The 15,384-nt window shown below is 37.7% G+C and overlaps 1 protein-coding gene across 1 annotated transcript in view; it reads left to right on the plus strand.

Annotated features, from left to right (window-relative positions):
* PRKN (parkin RBR E3 ubiquitin protein ligase) overlaps nt 1-15,384 on the plus strand; it is a 1,209,190-nt gene that overhangs the window by 563,439 nt on the left and 630,367 nt on the right. Inside the window, exon 6 of the mRNA XM_070461506.1 lies at nt 9,001-9,084. Coding sequence (XP_070317607.1) covers nt 9,001-9,084 — 84 coding nt within the window. The remainder of the gene's footprint in view (nt 1-9,000; nt 9,085-15,384) is intronic.

Below are 15,384 nucleotides of genomic sequence, written 5' to 3' on the forward strand. Positions count from 1 at the left end.
CTGGGCTAATATAAGAACAGTGGGTCCCTTTATGTAGTATTTTTCCATACAAAAACTTTATTGAGACTTAGAGTTGGGTATTCAGAAGTGAAAGTCTGTAAAATATTCATGCTTTAAGAAATCATAGGAAATAAATTCAAACTAGGAAAGAGTATATACATTAAGTAAAGCACAAATATGTTTGTTTATAAAAAGTATTTGAAATTTAATTTGCCAGAATAAATATGTGCTTATTTTCTGATTGCATTCAGCATTTATTTCTTTATACCTTCTTGGCCCTCAATCTATATTCTCTACTTAAAAGTTTAAACGAATGACTTCAGGGAAGTGGTCAAATATTCACATATGTCAAGTGGAAAGTATATTTGTGTTAAAAAAAAATAGCCCAAGAACTTGGTGGTTGAAGTCACATACTGAATTATCATTTCTTTTTCTTTTTTACTGTTTTAAGCTTTTTAATTTTATGTTAGATTTTAGTTGATTTGGGCTCCTCAGGTTGTTCAGTGGGTAAAAAAATCTGCCTGCAATGCAGGTGTCTCAGGAGACAGGGGTTCAATCTCTGGGTCAGGAAGATCCCCGGGAGAAGGGAATGGTTCCCCTCTCCAGTATTTTTGCCTGGAGAATCCCATGCACTGAGAAGCCTGGAAGAATACAGTCCATGGGGTCTCAAAGAGTCAGACACGACTGAAGTGACTGAAGACAGTACATACAGTGTAGTTGGTTAATAATGTTGTGTTAGATTCAGGTGTGAAGTGGAGTGATTCTGTTGTACATATACATTTGTTTATTCTTTTTCTAATTATTTTCCCATTTAGGTTGTTGCATACTATTTGCCCAAGTTCCCTGTGCTACACAGTAGGTCTTTGTTGGTTATCCATTTTAAATACAGCAGTGTAGAGGCATTCATCCCGAACTCCCTAACTATCCATGTACCCACCCCTTTCTACCTGGTAACTATAGGTCGTTCCGTAAGTCTGTGAGTCTATCTCTGCTTTGTAAATAAGTTCACTTGTAACATTTTTTTTTCTAGATTCCACATATAAGGGATATCATGTGGTATATCTCTTTCTCTGTCTGACTTACTTCGCTCAGTATGACAGTCTCTAGGCCCATCTGTGTGGTTGCAGATGGCATTGTTTCATCCTTTTTAATGGCTGAGTAGTGTTCCACTGTATGTATGTACCACATCGTTTTTACCCATCCCTCTGTCAATGGACATTTAGGTTGCTTCCATGTCTTGGCTATTGTAAGCAGTGCTGCAATAAACACTGGGATGCATGTACCCCTGTGGACCGTGTTTTTCCTTGGACGTGTGCTCAGGAGCGGGATTGCAGAGTTGTACGTTAGCTCTATCTTTAGTTCTTTAAGGAACCTTCATACTGTGCTCCGTAAGGGCTGCACCAGTTTACCTTCCTACTTACAGTGGAGAGGGCTCCTTTCTCTTCACCCCCTCCCCAGCATTCCCTATTTGTGGACTTTTTGATAATCGCCATTCGGGCTGTTGTGAGGTGATCCCTCATCGCAGTTTTGATTTGCATTTCTCTAATAATCAGTGAGGTTGAACATCTCTTCATGTACCTCTTGAACATCTGTAGGTCTTCTTTGGAGAAATGTCTGTTTAGGTCTTCTGCTTGTTTTTGATTGGGTTGTTGTTCTGATGATATGAAGCTGTACATGCTGTAAATTTTGGAGACTAATCCCTTGCGCAGAGAAGGCAATGGCACCCCACTCCAGGACCTGGAAAATCCCATGGACAGAGGAGCCTGGTGGGCTGCAGTCCGTGGGGTCGAGAAGAGTCGGACATGACTGAGCGACTTCACTTTCACTTTTCACTTTCCTGCATCGGAGAAGGAAATGGCAACCCACTCCAGTGTTCTTGCCTGGAGAATCCCAGGGACGGGGAAGCCTGGTGGGCTGCCGTCTACGGGGTCGCACAGAGTCAGACACGACTGAAGCGATTCAGCAGCAGCAGCAGCAGCAGCAATCCCTTGCTGGTCACATCACTTGTCAATATTTTCTTCCATTTTGTGGACTGTCTTTTCATTTTGTTTATGCTTTCCTTTGCTGTGCAAAAGGTTTTGAGTTAAAACACAAACAAAAGGCATGTTTGTGTTTAATTAGGTCCCATTTGCTTATTTTTGTTTTTATTTCCATTTCCCTGGGATGTGGATTGACAGAGATGCTGCTGTAATTATGTCAGAGAGTGTTCTGCCTATGTTTTCCCTGTAAGAGTTTATACTGTCTGGTCTCACATTTAGGGCTTTAGTCTATTTTGAGTTTATTTTTGTATATGGTGTAAGAATGTTCTAATTTTATTTTTTTAGATGGAGCTGTTTAGTTTTCCCAGCATTTATCATTTCTTTCACTTTCTTGTTATGAAAGGTCTTTCTCCTCAACTATAAAACAATTTTGTCAGGGACAGTCAAGAAGGCGAACTCTCGTCATCTCTCAGCTCTTGGTGTCCATGCTTTTGTGAAATCCCTTCCTCTTGAGTGTGGGTGGTTCTGCTGATTTCCGTCTAAGCAAGAGAGTATGGAGAAAGGGATGCGATCCCTGCCACTCCCCCAGTCATGCTATTAATATGTCAGACTTCCCTTAATTACATTACAGATATTCTCCTGCTAAGTTATGAAATAAACAGCCCCATTTAGGAAGCACGCATGGCAAGGGAACTGCAGGAGCGCTCCAGCCAACAAGCATCAAATGAAGTGACAGGAGATTGGGGGACGCATCCGTTTTCTCCAAGTAGAATAGGCCTGCATTATTTGTTTAATACTTTGGGTTCTATACACAATTCATTAGGGGGAAAAAAAGTCTGCTTTAAAAGAGAAAACACAACACAACTTTGAAAAACCTAGATGTTTCAGTTTTATAGGATGACTGATGAGAAAAGTAAAGCCCGATTCAGTTAACATATACCTGAATACTCAATGTATTTACATATAGCATTTCGCTATTCATATCAAAGCATGCAGATATAAGTAGGATGTGGTCCTTCAGTTTAAGAATTCTGTAGCCTGATGGTGAATGTTGGTAACCAGTTCAGAGCCACAGAACTGGTCTCTGTTGATTGTCAGTAGCTTGGATTATCCTATGAGAAAAGTTACAGATTATTGCCTCTAAAGTCTACACGGGGAAATTATGAAGATGTAAAGACACTTTTTTTTAAATTTAAAATAATTTAATTACATGGATTAAAGCTCTTTAAACCATACTGGCTATGGTCCCTAATTATCCCACCCCTTCATCAAGTATGGATGCTGAATGGTAAATACAGAAATGACTAACTTTTGTTGAGAATGTAGTGTGTGTCTGGCAGTGGCCTCACCATTTGATATTTAATCCTTGGAACACCCCTATGAGGTAAGTTATGTTATTTCTCCATTTGTCCTGGGCCAGCTGATCCCCGAATGGTCAGGGTTGAAGAACTACTGAGAGGCAGGGTGTCAGTAAGTATTTGTTGAATAAGGAGAGGTAAAAATTCAGTTCCTTGTTCTAAACTATGGAACAATTTATACTCAATAAAATGAACTGAATTTAAGGGCTCAGTTCTATGAGCTTTGACAGTGATACATACTCATGTAACTACTACTCCAATCAAAATACAGAACATTTCCAAAAAAATTCCTCATGCCTCCTTCTAGTCAATACTGAGTATTATCCATCTTCTTAAAAACAATTTATCCATTGTGCTGGCTAAGGTGTGAAACTAGTGAAACTGTATTTTATTTTAGCTTGCATTTTCCTGATTATTAATGATGTTGACTATATTTTCATATGATTATTTACCATTTGTGTGTCTTTTTTTATGTCTTTTTCTTATTTTGAATTGATGTGCTTGTCTAGGTGGTGCTATTTTTTAAAGTTCTCTGCATAGTTTAGATATTAATTATTTCATAGATATATGCATTGCAAATACTTCCTCCAGTCTGTGGCTTGCATATTCATGTTTAAAAGTGTCTTTTGGTGAGCAGGAGTTGTCTTTATAATTTTCATTGAAGTTCAATTAATAATTTTTTTCATTTATGGTTAAAGCTTTCAGTGTCCTTGTAAAAAGTTCCATCTGTTTCAAGGTTGTAAAGATGTTTTCATGTGTTTTCTTCTAGAAACTGTATGGAATGAGGAAGGGATTTAGATATTGATATTCATTTGGTCAAGCATCATTTGATACAAAGCTTCTACTTCCCTCACAGAAGGAATTCCCTTGGCAATTTCTCAGTTCATTTTTTCCTATTACACGTTACTGAGAAATAGTTTGTGTAAAATTGACTGTCTCCATTTGAAGGGTATAATTTGAAGAGTTCTGACAAGTATATAATCCCACAAAACCACATCACAATGAAGATGGAGAACATTTCCATAACCCCTGCCTTGGTTTGCCAGGGGTGCCATAATAAAGTAGCACCAACTATGTGGTTTATACAATAGAATTTCATTTACTCACAAATCTGGTGGCTAGAAGTCTGAAATTAAGCTGTCAGCAAGGCTGGTGTCTACTCAGACCTCTTGCCTTGGCTTATAGATGGTTGTCTTCTTCTGTGTGTTCATGGGATGTTTCTCTGTTCTGTGTTCCAGTCCCACTTGTTAGAGACACCTTTTAAGGACACCAGTCACAGTGAATTAGAGTCCACCATAGTGACCTCGTTTTACCTTCATTCTCTCTTTAAAGACCTTCTCTTCAAATGCAGTCACATTCTACAGAGGGTTCAGGTTTTAGCGTATTCAGTTTGAGAGGACACAGCTCAGCCCATAATACCCCCCATTTTATATAAAAGGAATCTAGTCTATATCGGATTTTTTAGATCACTTTATTTATTTGGGTGGCACTGGGTGTTCAGGTTTGCCCCGGTGTTTGTCTAGTTGCAGCGAGCAGGGGCCACACTTGCTGTGGGGTGAGGGCTTCTCGCTGTGTTGGCTCCTCTGGCTGCCGAGCGCCCGCTCTAGAGCGCGTGGGCCTCAGTAGCTGCGGCTCCTGGGTCAGTACTCGCCACACCCTGGCTCAGTGGCTCTGCAGCGTGTGGGAATCTCCCCAGATCAGGGATCCAATCCATGTTTCCTGCATGGACAGGTGGATTCTTTGTGACTGATCCACCAGGCAAGCCCCATGCATATATTGTATTCCGTATCTGGCTTCTTTCTTTCACATAATTTTGAGACTCATCCATGGTGTTGTAAATAACATAATACTGTTGATTACTGAGTAGTATTTCATTGGCTGCATGTACCACATTGTGTTTATCCATTCATATTTTGGTAGATATCTGGGTGGTCTCCAGTTCGAGGCTACTAAGAATAAAGCTGTTTTGAGCATTGATACATAATTGTCTTTGGGGACTCATGTTTTCATTTACCTGTTAATTATCTAGGATTGGGATGGCCAAGGCTTGTTGTTAGTTGTATGTTTAATTTTTTAGAAATTCCTAATAAATTTCTAAACTAGCTGTGTCATTTTGTATTTGAGCAGTAGTGTATGTGTATTCCATTTGTTTTACGTCTGACGGGCATTTTGTATTAATATCCTTTTAAATTTTATTCATTGAATATGTGTGCCCAGCTAATTTACAACATTAGCCTTTCTGTATACTTAACAAAAGCAATTAGAAAAAGAATTCTTCTCTCTTTTTCATAGCTGTATCTTAGATTTTAAGAGCTGTTTAACAAAGAGTTGCTTGGTGGATATATATTGATTCAAAAGATCTTTTCCCATATTATTTCCCTGCTTACTATTTAATGGTTGCATTATTAGGCCTCTACTATAATCATAGCACCATGCTTAGCTTTATTAGAAGCAAAAGATCTTTATATCAAAGAGGGGAAAACACAGAACAAGATCTACTGTATGACAGGTGGAAACACTGTGAGCTCAGTCGTGTCTGATTCTTTGCGACCCCGTGGGCCGCAGCACACCAGCATTTGTATGATGTACTCTGCGTATACGTTAAATAAGCAGGGTGACAATATACAGCCTTGACATACTCCTTTCCCAATTTTGAACCAGTATCACTTTCAAAATAATTTTAGTCCCTAAAGTTTAATTATATGACTTAGATATTTATGGAAACATTCAAGAGGATATTTTAAATGCAATGCATTCAATGATAACTTGTGATAATTGGTAAAATTGTAGTAAAAAATACTTAAATTACCTTTTCCAAGCCTGTAAATGCCAAGACTGTGTGGAAAAATATGTAATTTTTTAAAGCAGCATTGTTAATTATGTCCACTTATGAAGAACAGATTATAGAATTTACTTAGATTATCTGGGGTGGGGAGTGTAAAACAGTTTAACTGTTTGAATCTTGTCAAAGTGATATTCAGGTAAGAATTTCCCACTTAAGTACTTCAGTCTCCCACTTGATTGGACATAACAAGACATAGCCAAAATGACTTGTGTGTTTGTTGTAAAATTCTTTAGAGTAAATATTATTTGAAGACTCATATTTTAGAGATTTTTGGCAGTTTTTCATGCCATTGAGTCATTTTTCTGTATTTCTGATTTTTTGCATCATATACATCTGTTTAAATAATATTCTGCTTCATGATTTTCAGTCAGTTGTAAGATTACTCAAGACAAATCCCCAGATGTTATAATTATCTACTTTCTTACTAATTCAACTTGGATTAAAATTAACTAAAACAACTTGGATCACTGAATCCTATCCATATGTTTTCAGATTTGACAGATCAATAGTGCTAAGGTTTTAACTGAAGTAATTTCTCACTTGAGACCCAGAATGCAACTACTTCAACAAATGAATGAGATTATATGGTGGCCAAAATGACACTACAATATTTTCTGAATGCTTTTCATTATGAACTTGGAACATTTTATATACCATCAACGATTGGCAAACTTTTTCCATAAAGGGCCACATAGCAAACATGAAGGCTTTTTGAGCCACTTCCTCTGTGTTTTGACAGCACAGTTCTGACCTTGCTGGGCAGAAGCAGCATAGATAGTACTCAGATGAGCTACAGCTGTGTGCAATACATTTCATTTTGGACTTGGAAATTTGAGTATCATTTACTTTTTGTGTACCACAGAATGCTCTTCTTTTTATGCTTTTAACCACTGAAAAATGTAAAACCATTCTTAGGTCATGGGCTGTGTGAAAACCAACCCAAGGCTGGATTTGGTCAACAAGGCCATTGTTTAATGAGTCCCGATATAGATGCTCACAAAAGTTGTGTATTTTTCTTGTGTGTAACTACTATTGGACAAAAAAGAAGAACAATTTCTGAAAAACAGGCACACAATTCTGTATTAAGACGTGTATTTCACACTGTTCTGTCTGACGTTGTTTCTCTGATATCTTTCTCCAGTTCTCTACCTTTGAGAGAGGAAATAGATTTTTTTTTATTCTTTCCTTGACACATTCTAATTCATAGCTCCCTTGTGCTGCCGTGTGGCTTGCAGTCCTTTTAAACCTTGTGGTCTAGACACCTTTCTCACTCCTATGTGAAGACTATTAATTATAAATGCTTTAGCCATGCAAATATTGTATAGTATACAATGCATACTTTGTATAGTATACAATGATTAAACAATTTATATTTTCTAAAACTAGAAATGGGAAAAGTTAAATCTGCTTTATAATGTCAGCAAGTAACTGGGACATGTGTTTCTGTTTTCAGGGTGGGTATAGCAATAGCTTTCAATACTAATAGTTTGAATAGCATGGATGAACTAGCACATGTATTTCATTATGTCTAATTCTCATATCCAACTGATTTCGGTTTTATTACTTGTATTATTTTGTTAATGTTTGAGATCGAGAAGAAAATTTTGAATGAGCTTTCTGTAATTTCCTGGTACAACATAAGGATTTGTCAGATAAAATGGTACTTATGTAACAAAATTGTTACATAAATATTTTCATTGCTTTCTGGGCCCTGGAAAAAAACAACACAGGAAAAGTGCATATTTGTCATATACACAGAAGGTTTCATTGCATTCTGTGTTTCTAAGCCGAGGATCTGACAGTTCTAGCAGGAAGATTTAAGGTCTTATGCTTCTTAAAATGAAACTTTCTCCCTGTTAGCTGCTCCAGGTCTCCGTCGGCTTCCTCTCCCTATCTCCTTTTCCTCCAGTCTTTGGTCTCCCTGTGGGCCTGCGAGTAGAGAGGCCCCTCCTCTGTCAGAGAGGATGGCAGATTTCCGGAAAAGTTTGAAACTCTCTTCTCACCCAGACTTCTGCATTCTATCTTCCTCGGTGTCCTGGATTCACATGGTGCTATTATTAGCTGTAACTCTCACGGGGCCTCAGGAGGGAGAAGGGGATAACGGAGTCTGCTCAGCCTGCTGACTGCAGCTGGGGGTCCTGCGTGCTTGCCTCCCCTCTCCAATGTGCCCGCTTGCCTGCTGAGTTGCTTCAGTCGTGTCCAACTCTGTGCAACCCCGTCGACTGTAGCCCGCCATGCTCCTCTGTCCTTGGGGTTCTCCAGGCAAGAGTACTGGAGTGGATTGCCATGCCCTCCTCCAGGAGATCTTCCATACCCAGGGATGGAACCCACCTCTTTTAACCTTTCCTGCGTTGGTTAGCAGACAGGTTCTGTCTGACACTCACCACCTGGGAAGCCCCCATATCCCACTGCTGCCCCTCAAAGACTCCTTGTGGGTGTAACTTGCAAGTGTGTTTTCATTGAAAAGTTAGCAACTGAAATTGAAATGAACTTATAGGTATTTAATTACATTTGTAAATAATTCAATGTAACTGCAACGGGAAAGGATTCCATGGATATGTGATACACATTTGGAGCAACATGTCAAATATTATCTTAGTACATTATCGAAAATAGTTTTGACCTACCAGATCCCCTCGAAGGGTCCTGAGAACTCCCCAGGTCTGTGTATTATACTTTGACAATCATTGGAGTATATATTACTTTCATTATCATTTTATAACATTAACAGATTTTTAGAATGTGTTAGTGAGTACATTTATTTTATAATTTGTGCACCAAGAATATCCTGTTTTGTTTTGTTTTTTTTCCCCCAAAGGGTCCTTCTTGTTGGGAAGATGTCTTAATCCCAAACCGAATGAGTGGTGAATGCCAGTCTCCAAACTGCCCCGGGACTAGAGCAGTAAGTACGGGTCCAATCTGTTCTTTCATTTTGGCATCTCCAGCGTTTACTGGGAAATGAAATTAGAGAGAAAATGCTAATTGACTATTTTCCATCCATTTTTTATATTTACAAAAAAGGTTATCAGATTCAGAAGTGTTCATAATATTCACCAAGAATTCTAACTGTATCATTGCCTTCTAGTGTCATTTTCTTAGAGACTTAGCCATTTGGGGTGATTGTGTTGAAACAGGACAATTTAAATTCCTCACAAGGTGATATTCATGGAATATATAGAAGATTCCATTCAGAGTCTGGCAAAAGAAAATAACAAAGCTGTACATTCATGCTTTTCCTAATGCTGTGAAATTCTACCTCTACATTCCCTGTCATTCAGGATCACTCTTTCTACCTTTCTTAATGGTTCTCTGACACAGTGGGCTGTTAGAAAATCTAGAATGGATGGCCAGCTATAAATGGAATCACTATCCTCAGTTCTCTGTAAACCCATTTTCTTTGCAAACATATGCCATATCTCTCATATAGAGAAGGTATTTCTGCAATGAGACCCTAAGTACTGAAGTTATCTTAAAAATAATGTAATTATTGTGATCATGTTTGTGATTTGGATATTGTTACAGTTTTTACTTCCATGGGAAGTCATGGTCCACCATCATCTGATTGTATATATTTTCCAATCTGTAAATATGGTTATGGCACCAACACAAAAGTCAGTGTTAGCTCACAGACTGTCACAGCCAGCTGGCAGCTAGTGTCTCCTCTAAGGAACAAAGCCTCTATCAGGAGCAACTAGTAGAGTGTTTGAGCTTGATCCTCAGACGTGTCTTCTCTCTCCAATCTGCTGGAGGATTGCAAGGTTACAGAGATAGCAGTGAGCAGCAGGAAAGATCATTCTCTATCAAATGGGACTGGAGACACTGAACAGCTTTTTATTAATGCAAATCCTGGTACGAAATAGTGACTTGTGTGTCACTGATATCAAGGCATAATGCAGTCTTGCAAGTTTGCTGTTGGGATGAAATTAAAGTACATATATTTTATCGGGAATAATTAAGTATAATTACGTATGTGTGTGTGTATGTGAGTGCAATATGTATATCTACATAACATGCAGATATAATTACATTTAATAATAATGTAAATCCCTTGGTACATATAATGTTACGATCCCCATAGCATCTTTACAGCAATGTGAAGTCCTTTGAAAGTCTGTTTCAATCATTGACAGTCTGACTGCCTCCATGTACCTTCATATTAATTGGAAGGATTCAGCTTAGCAGAATAGACAGTCTTGTATCTTTAAAAATTCAGCTTTGGGTAAGTCAAAGGCAGATAGAGTAGTGTTGGTAATCTTGCCTTTTCTTACTTGTTGAATTTTCAACTTACTAATGTATCACTACATAATGCTTAGTATAAATTAATTTATATTGAGGTTTTATTTCTGACAGCATGGTGATCCGATAACCTGAAAATATCCTTGCAGTACACATTATATTAAAAATACCAAATTGAGTTACAAATACATATCTTTTAAAGAATGACTGTGCTGATAACATAGTAAGGAAAAGTTTATATGCCAAAAGTATAAAGTATATATTTCTGGCTATTCTCCAGAAGGAAAATCCTGTGAGCTAAAGTCACTCACCAGTAGGGGTTAGGGCCTCAGATCAGGAAAACAGTGGTGAGTTTAGGGCCTCATCAGGGTAGAAAATGAAACCATAGAATTATCCATAAAGAACCTCCTATAAAACATGATATCCTGGGTTTAAGTGGAGAGAGGAACGTTCTAGGGATAGTTGCCTATATTATTTTCACTCTAGGGAGAAATGTTAAATTAAAAATTATGATAATTGACAGCAAATTAGCTAAATGGGTTAAACAGTGAGTGAATATATGAAAGAGAAATTATAACTTAGATCTGAAATTTTGCCTAATAGAATATACTTAAAATAATAAAAGAAAAGTTAAACAACATGGAGGATAAAATTAGATTTCCGAAGAAAATAATAGAATAGTGGAAAGGTAATATTTCGAAAGGTAATGAGGGACTTTGGCAGTCCAGTGGTTAGGTCTCCGTTCTTCCACTGCAAGGACATAGGTTTGATCCGTGGTCAGAGGACTAACATCCGGCGTGCCACTTGATGCTACCAAAATAATAATAATAATAATAATGAAGCAGGGCTTTCCACAATTTTTAAGACCCAAGAATCCCAAGGGGTAAGAATAAAATGAAAGTTACACCTAAATCGATCACTGAAACTGTGAAACATAGAGGTCAGAGAAAAGATTCGAAAAGCAGCAGAGTGAAGACAGGTTGCTACACAGGAGAAAGAATCGATAGTTATGTAATCAATAGCAACATCAGAAGGCAGATGAAATGGGGACAGGATCTTCAAAACAGACTGAAAATAAATGCTAAACTAAAACTGTATTTAAGAAACACCTTCTAAAAACAAAAGTTAAGAACAACAACCAAAAAGGCATTTTCAGGTAAATAGGAACTCAGGGAACCAACTTCCATCTAAAACTTTCAAGTAATTTCTAAGTTAAATTATTTCAGGCAGAAAGATATGATCCCAGAAGAAAAGCCTGAAATGTGAGAAGGAATGGTTGGGAAAAAAATGGAGAAAAACCTAAACAAAATATAACAATCAATATGATAACATTTAATGATTGGAAATATATGTAAAGATAATACAAAGTTGCTGGGCAATATTGCATGTGAGCATGGAGCATAAAATTAAAGCAATGTGAAAAGCTTAATTCCGTCTTCTTTGCCCTTATATTAAAACCATGTTTCTGGATTGCATTTTACAATGCAGCTAAATATAAACCATGTCTCTTCTGTTTTCTAAAGCTTTGAATGTAGTGTTTGTTTCTTAAGAAGATGAGAAGATAGGCATCTTAAATAGTTTATTAATTTTACATTTATGGAGTATTTTAAATTTTTGACACAGTTTTATATACAGTATGTTTTATTATCATAAAACCTTCCATTTCTAGCACTTGAATAAAATATCCATATACTTAAAATCCAAAAGAGTAGGGTCTGTAACGTATTCTTAATTAATATTTATGCACTTAAAGATTAGATCCATCATTTTACATAGCAGTAACTTTCCCCTTGGTTTATAAGACTACGAATATAAACTTGACCTTACCTACGTTTTAGGCAGAGAAATCTGAAACGAAGTCAGTTCTACACTTGTCACTGCTGTCTCAGAAAGAAGCATCACCGTAGTTCTGAAAGACATCTTACCTTTTTATGAAAAGAATTCTAGCCAACTCAGTGTGTGCACTTGAGAATAAGTGGGGAAAAAATCAATTAGCATTTTTTCCATTAGTGGGATTAATTCAACTCTGGATATGATATGGATTTTTTTGTGTGCTTTGGGGAATACATATTTTTTCTTACTTGCACAAATGTAGACTAAAGCTTACCTAGAGCCTTGCTCTCTAGGCCTTATTCCTGAGTTCCAAATCACAACTTTTAAAAGTGAGCATCCCCGATCTGTCAAACAGTCCCCTGTGAAGATGTCTGACTTAGCAGTGCTTTTGTGATAATGAAGGGTTTCTTAGCCAACTGTGAGATTGTTGCCTTTTCCCTCACACCTGACAATTCAGCAGTGGGGTTCAGGATCAGGAATAATTGCAGGGGGGAAAAATGAAAAAAAAAATTCAGTTATATCTTTTCTTAGTCTGCGCAGACTCCTATACCAAAGTGAAAGTGAAAGTCGCCCAGTCGTGTCCAACTCTTTGGGACAATCTTTGCAGTCCTTGGAATTCTCCAGGCCAGAATACTGGAGTGGGTAGCCATTCCCTTCTCCAGGGGATCTTCCTAACCCAGGGATCAAACCCAGGTCTCCCTCTTTGAAGGTGGTTTCTTTACCAGCTGAGCCACAAGGGAAGCAGAAGAATATTGGAGTGGGTAGCCTATCCCTTCTCCAGCTGATTTTCCCGACCCAGGAATCGAACTGGGGTCTCCTGCATTGCAGGCGAATTCTTCACCAACTGAGCTATCAAGGAAGTCCTAAGGTATCATAAAATGAGTGACTTATGAACAACAAATACTTCCTTCTGACAGTTGTGGAGGATGGAAGTCTAAGATTAAGGCACCAGCAGATTCAGTGCCTGGGGAGGGCCCACTTCCTGATTCTTAGCTGGCATTAACACACCATTTCTTCCTGTGGTAGCCGGGGCAAAGGAGCTCCGGGGTCTCTTTTAATAAGGGCACGAACCCTATTCCTGAGGGTTCTGCTCTTGTGACCGTATCGCATTCTAAAGGCCCCCCACTCCAGATACCATCACAATGAGGATTAGGTTTCGACATATGAATTTGAGGAAAAGACAAACATTCAGATGATAGCAAAGCAATACATAAAGTGATAAATAACCAAGGTCATTATTTTTATGCCTATTAATGGGTGTTGATTCTCCCACTTAACAGCCTCTAGCATGCATCATATTTTATATCTTTGAGGAGTAATATTTGCGTAAATCCTTTTTTAGATTGATTTTGACCAGGGTTAAGCTCTTTTACATAGAATTTTCTTTCTTATCAGAAACAGTTGAGAAGAATCTCTTAAATAGCTCAAAGACTTATTTCAAGTGAAACTTGATACTAAAAACTACCCCCTGAATTATAATAAATGATATAATTATTAAACTCAGTGTAGCAAATGGAGAGTTTTCATCTTACTCAATATGTAATTTATTTCTTTCATTTCTCCCTGTTAGGCTCAGTATATGTCAACTGGAACATTAGTTTGAATATGTTAATATTCATAGTCTCCATCTTTGGTTTCATCTTCTGGGAAGATGTTGGTTGACCAGGATACAATGAATATTAAATAAGTGTCACCAAATATGGAACAATTTTTACTTATAAATCATTTGCATATTTTATGTCCCCAAAATTTCTTAGTAATGTTTTAGTTTAAATTAGATCACTGCGCTTGAAGAGCTCTGTTTTTCTTTTGGTTTCCTTTTATGTTGTTTTAGGCTTAACCAGGATCTCATAAAATGAGTCCTAGGATTTCTCAGGATGGTTTGCTGGTGTAGATGATATGTTCTTATTTTTTCCCAATATCTAATAATAATGGAAGGTTGGCTGTGTTTTGTTTTTAAGAAAAAATCTGCAGTTGGCCAAGTTGTCACTGAGACAGCCACTAATGAAAGCCTTTATCTGCACAGTCATTGGCTGCATATTCTTGTGTTGCCCAAACTTACCTGCATCATGCAGTAACCATCACATCACAAACGTCTCCAACTATGTACTTAAACAATCCCAGCCCTTGTGGTTCCAGGCGCCTCATCAAGCCTAAAGGGCCAGTGGGTGGAGGGGAGAGAATGGAGACAGAAAGCAAAGAGGAAAGGCCACCGTGACTCCTCTCGTTCTGCCCTCATTCCTGGTGGAAGAGAAATGAGCTCCCTGTCCTTACACTGTTCTCTAGTTATATTTTCTGAATTCTAAATAAAATAGAATTGCAGTCAAACTCAGATTATGATGGAATGGTGCCTAAGCGTGACAAAATGTTCTTTGTTGTCTGACATGCAATTTGGGTGACAAACTAGAAATTTCTTAGAGCATTTTTCAAAAACCTATCAGGTATTCAGACTCAAGGACAGTTTATTTCTAAATCAAGTTTTGAGTAGTGGAAAACAAAAAGTGTCATTTTTTTCTTTTAGAAAGTGAGGTAAAATTGAAAGATGTAATATATTTTTTGCTGCTGAGTCGCTCAGTCGTGTCTCACTCTTGGTCTCCCCGTGGACTGTGTAGCCCACCAGGCTTCTCTGTCTGTGGGATGCTTCAGGCAGGAATACTGGAGTGGGTTGCCATTTCCTTCTCCTGGGGATCTTCCCAACTCAGGGACTGAGCTCGCGTCTCCTGTGTCTCCTGCATTGCAGGCAGATTCTTGACCCACTGAGCCAAAGGGGAAGCATATATATATATATCTCTATATATGTATACTATTGTAGAATCAACTGAAATTTTGTGAATTAAAACAAAACCTTTGTAATTTTGTTTATAAATAAGTCCACTATGGAAAAAAAGTCTTTTTTTTTCTTTAGGGGACTGAAGAAATTGAGGTAGTTTTTAAGAATTCATAGGTATTTGTGTGGCTCTGAAGTCTAGACTCAATTCCATTCACTTTTCCTTTTTCTGTGAAATAACCCTGTTTTTATTTGAGTGCTTTTACAACTTAGTAGAAAATTAGATCAACAGTCATCTTCTCCATAGTGTTGCTAAAGACTCTTGTATACTGTTACATGAAAAACTTAATCACCAAGGAAAGGAAA

This window comes from Odocoileus virginianus, chromosome 34 (genome assembly GCF_023699985.2).
Source record: "Odocoileus virginianus isolate 20LAN1187 ecotype Illinois chromosome 34, Ovbor_1.2, whole genome shotgun sequence".
Lineage (NCBI taxonomy): Eukaryota > Metazoa > Chordata > Mammalia > Artiodactyla > Cervidae > Odocoileus > Odocoileus virginianus.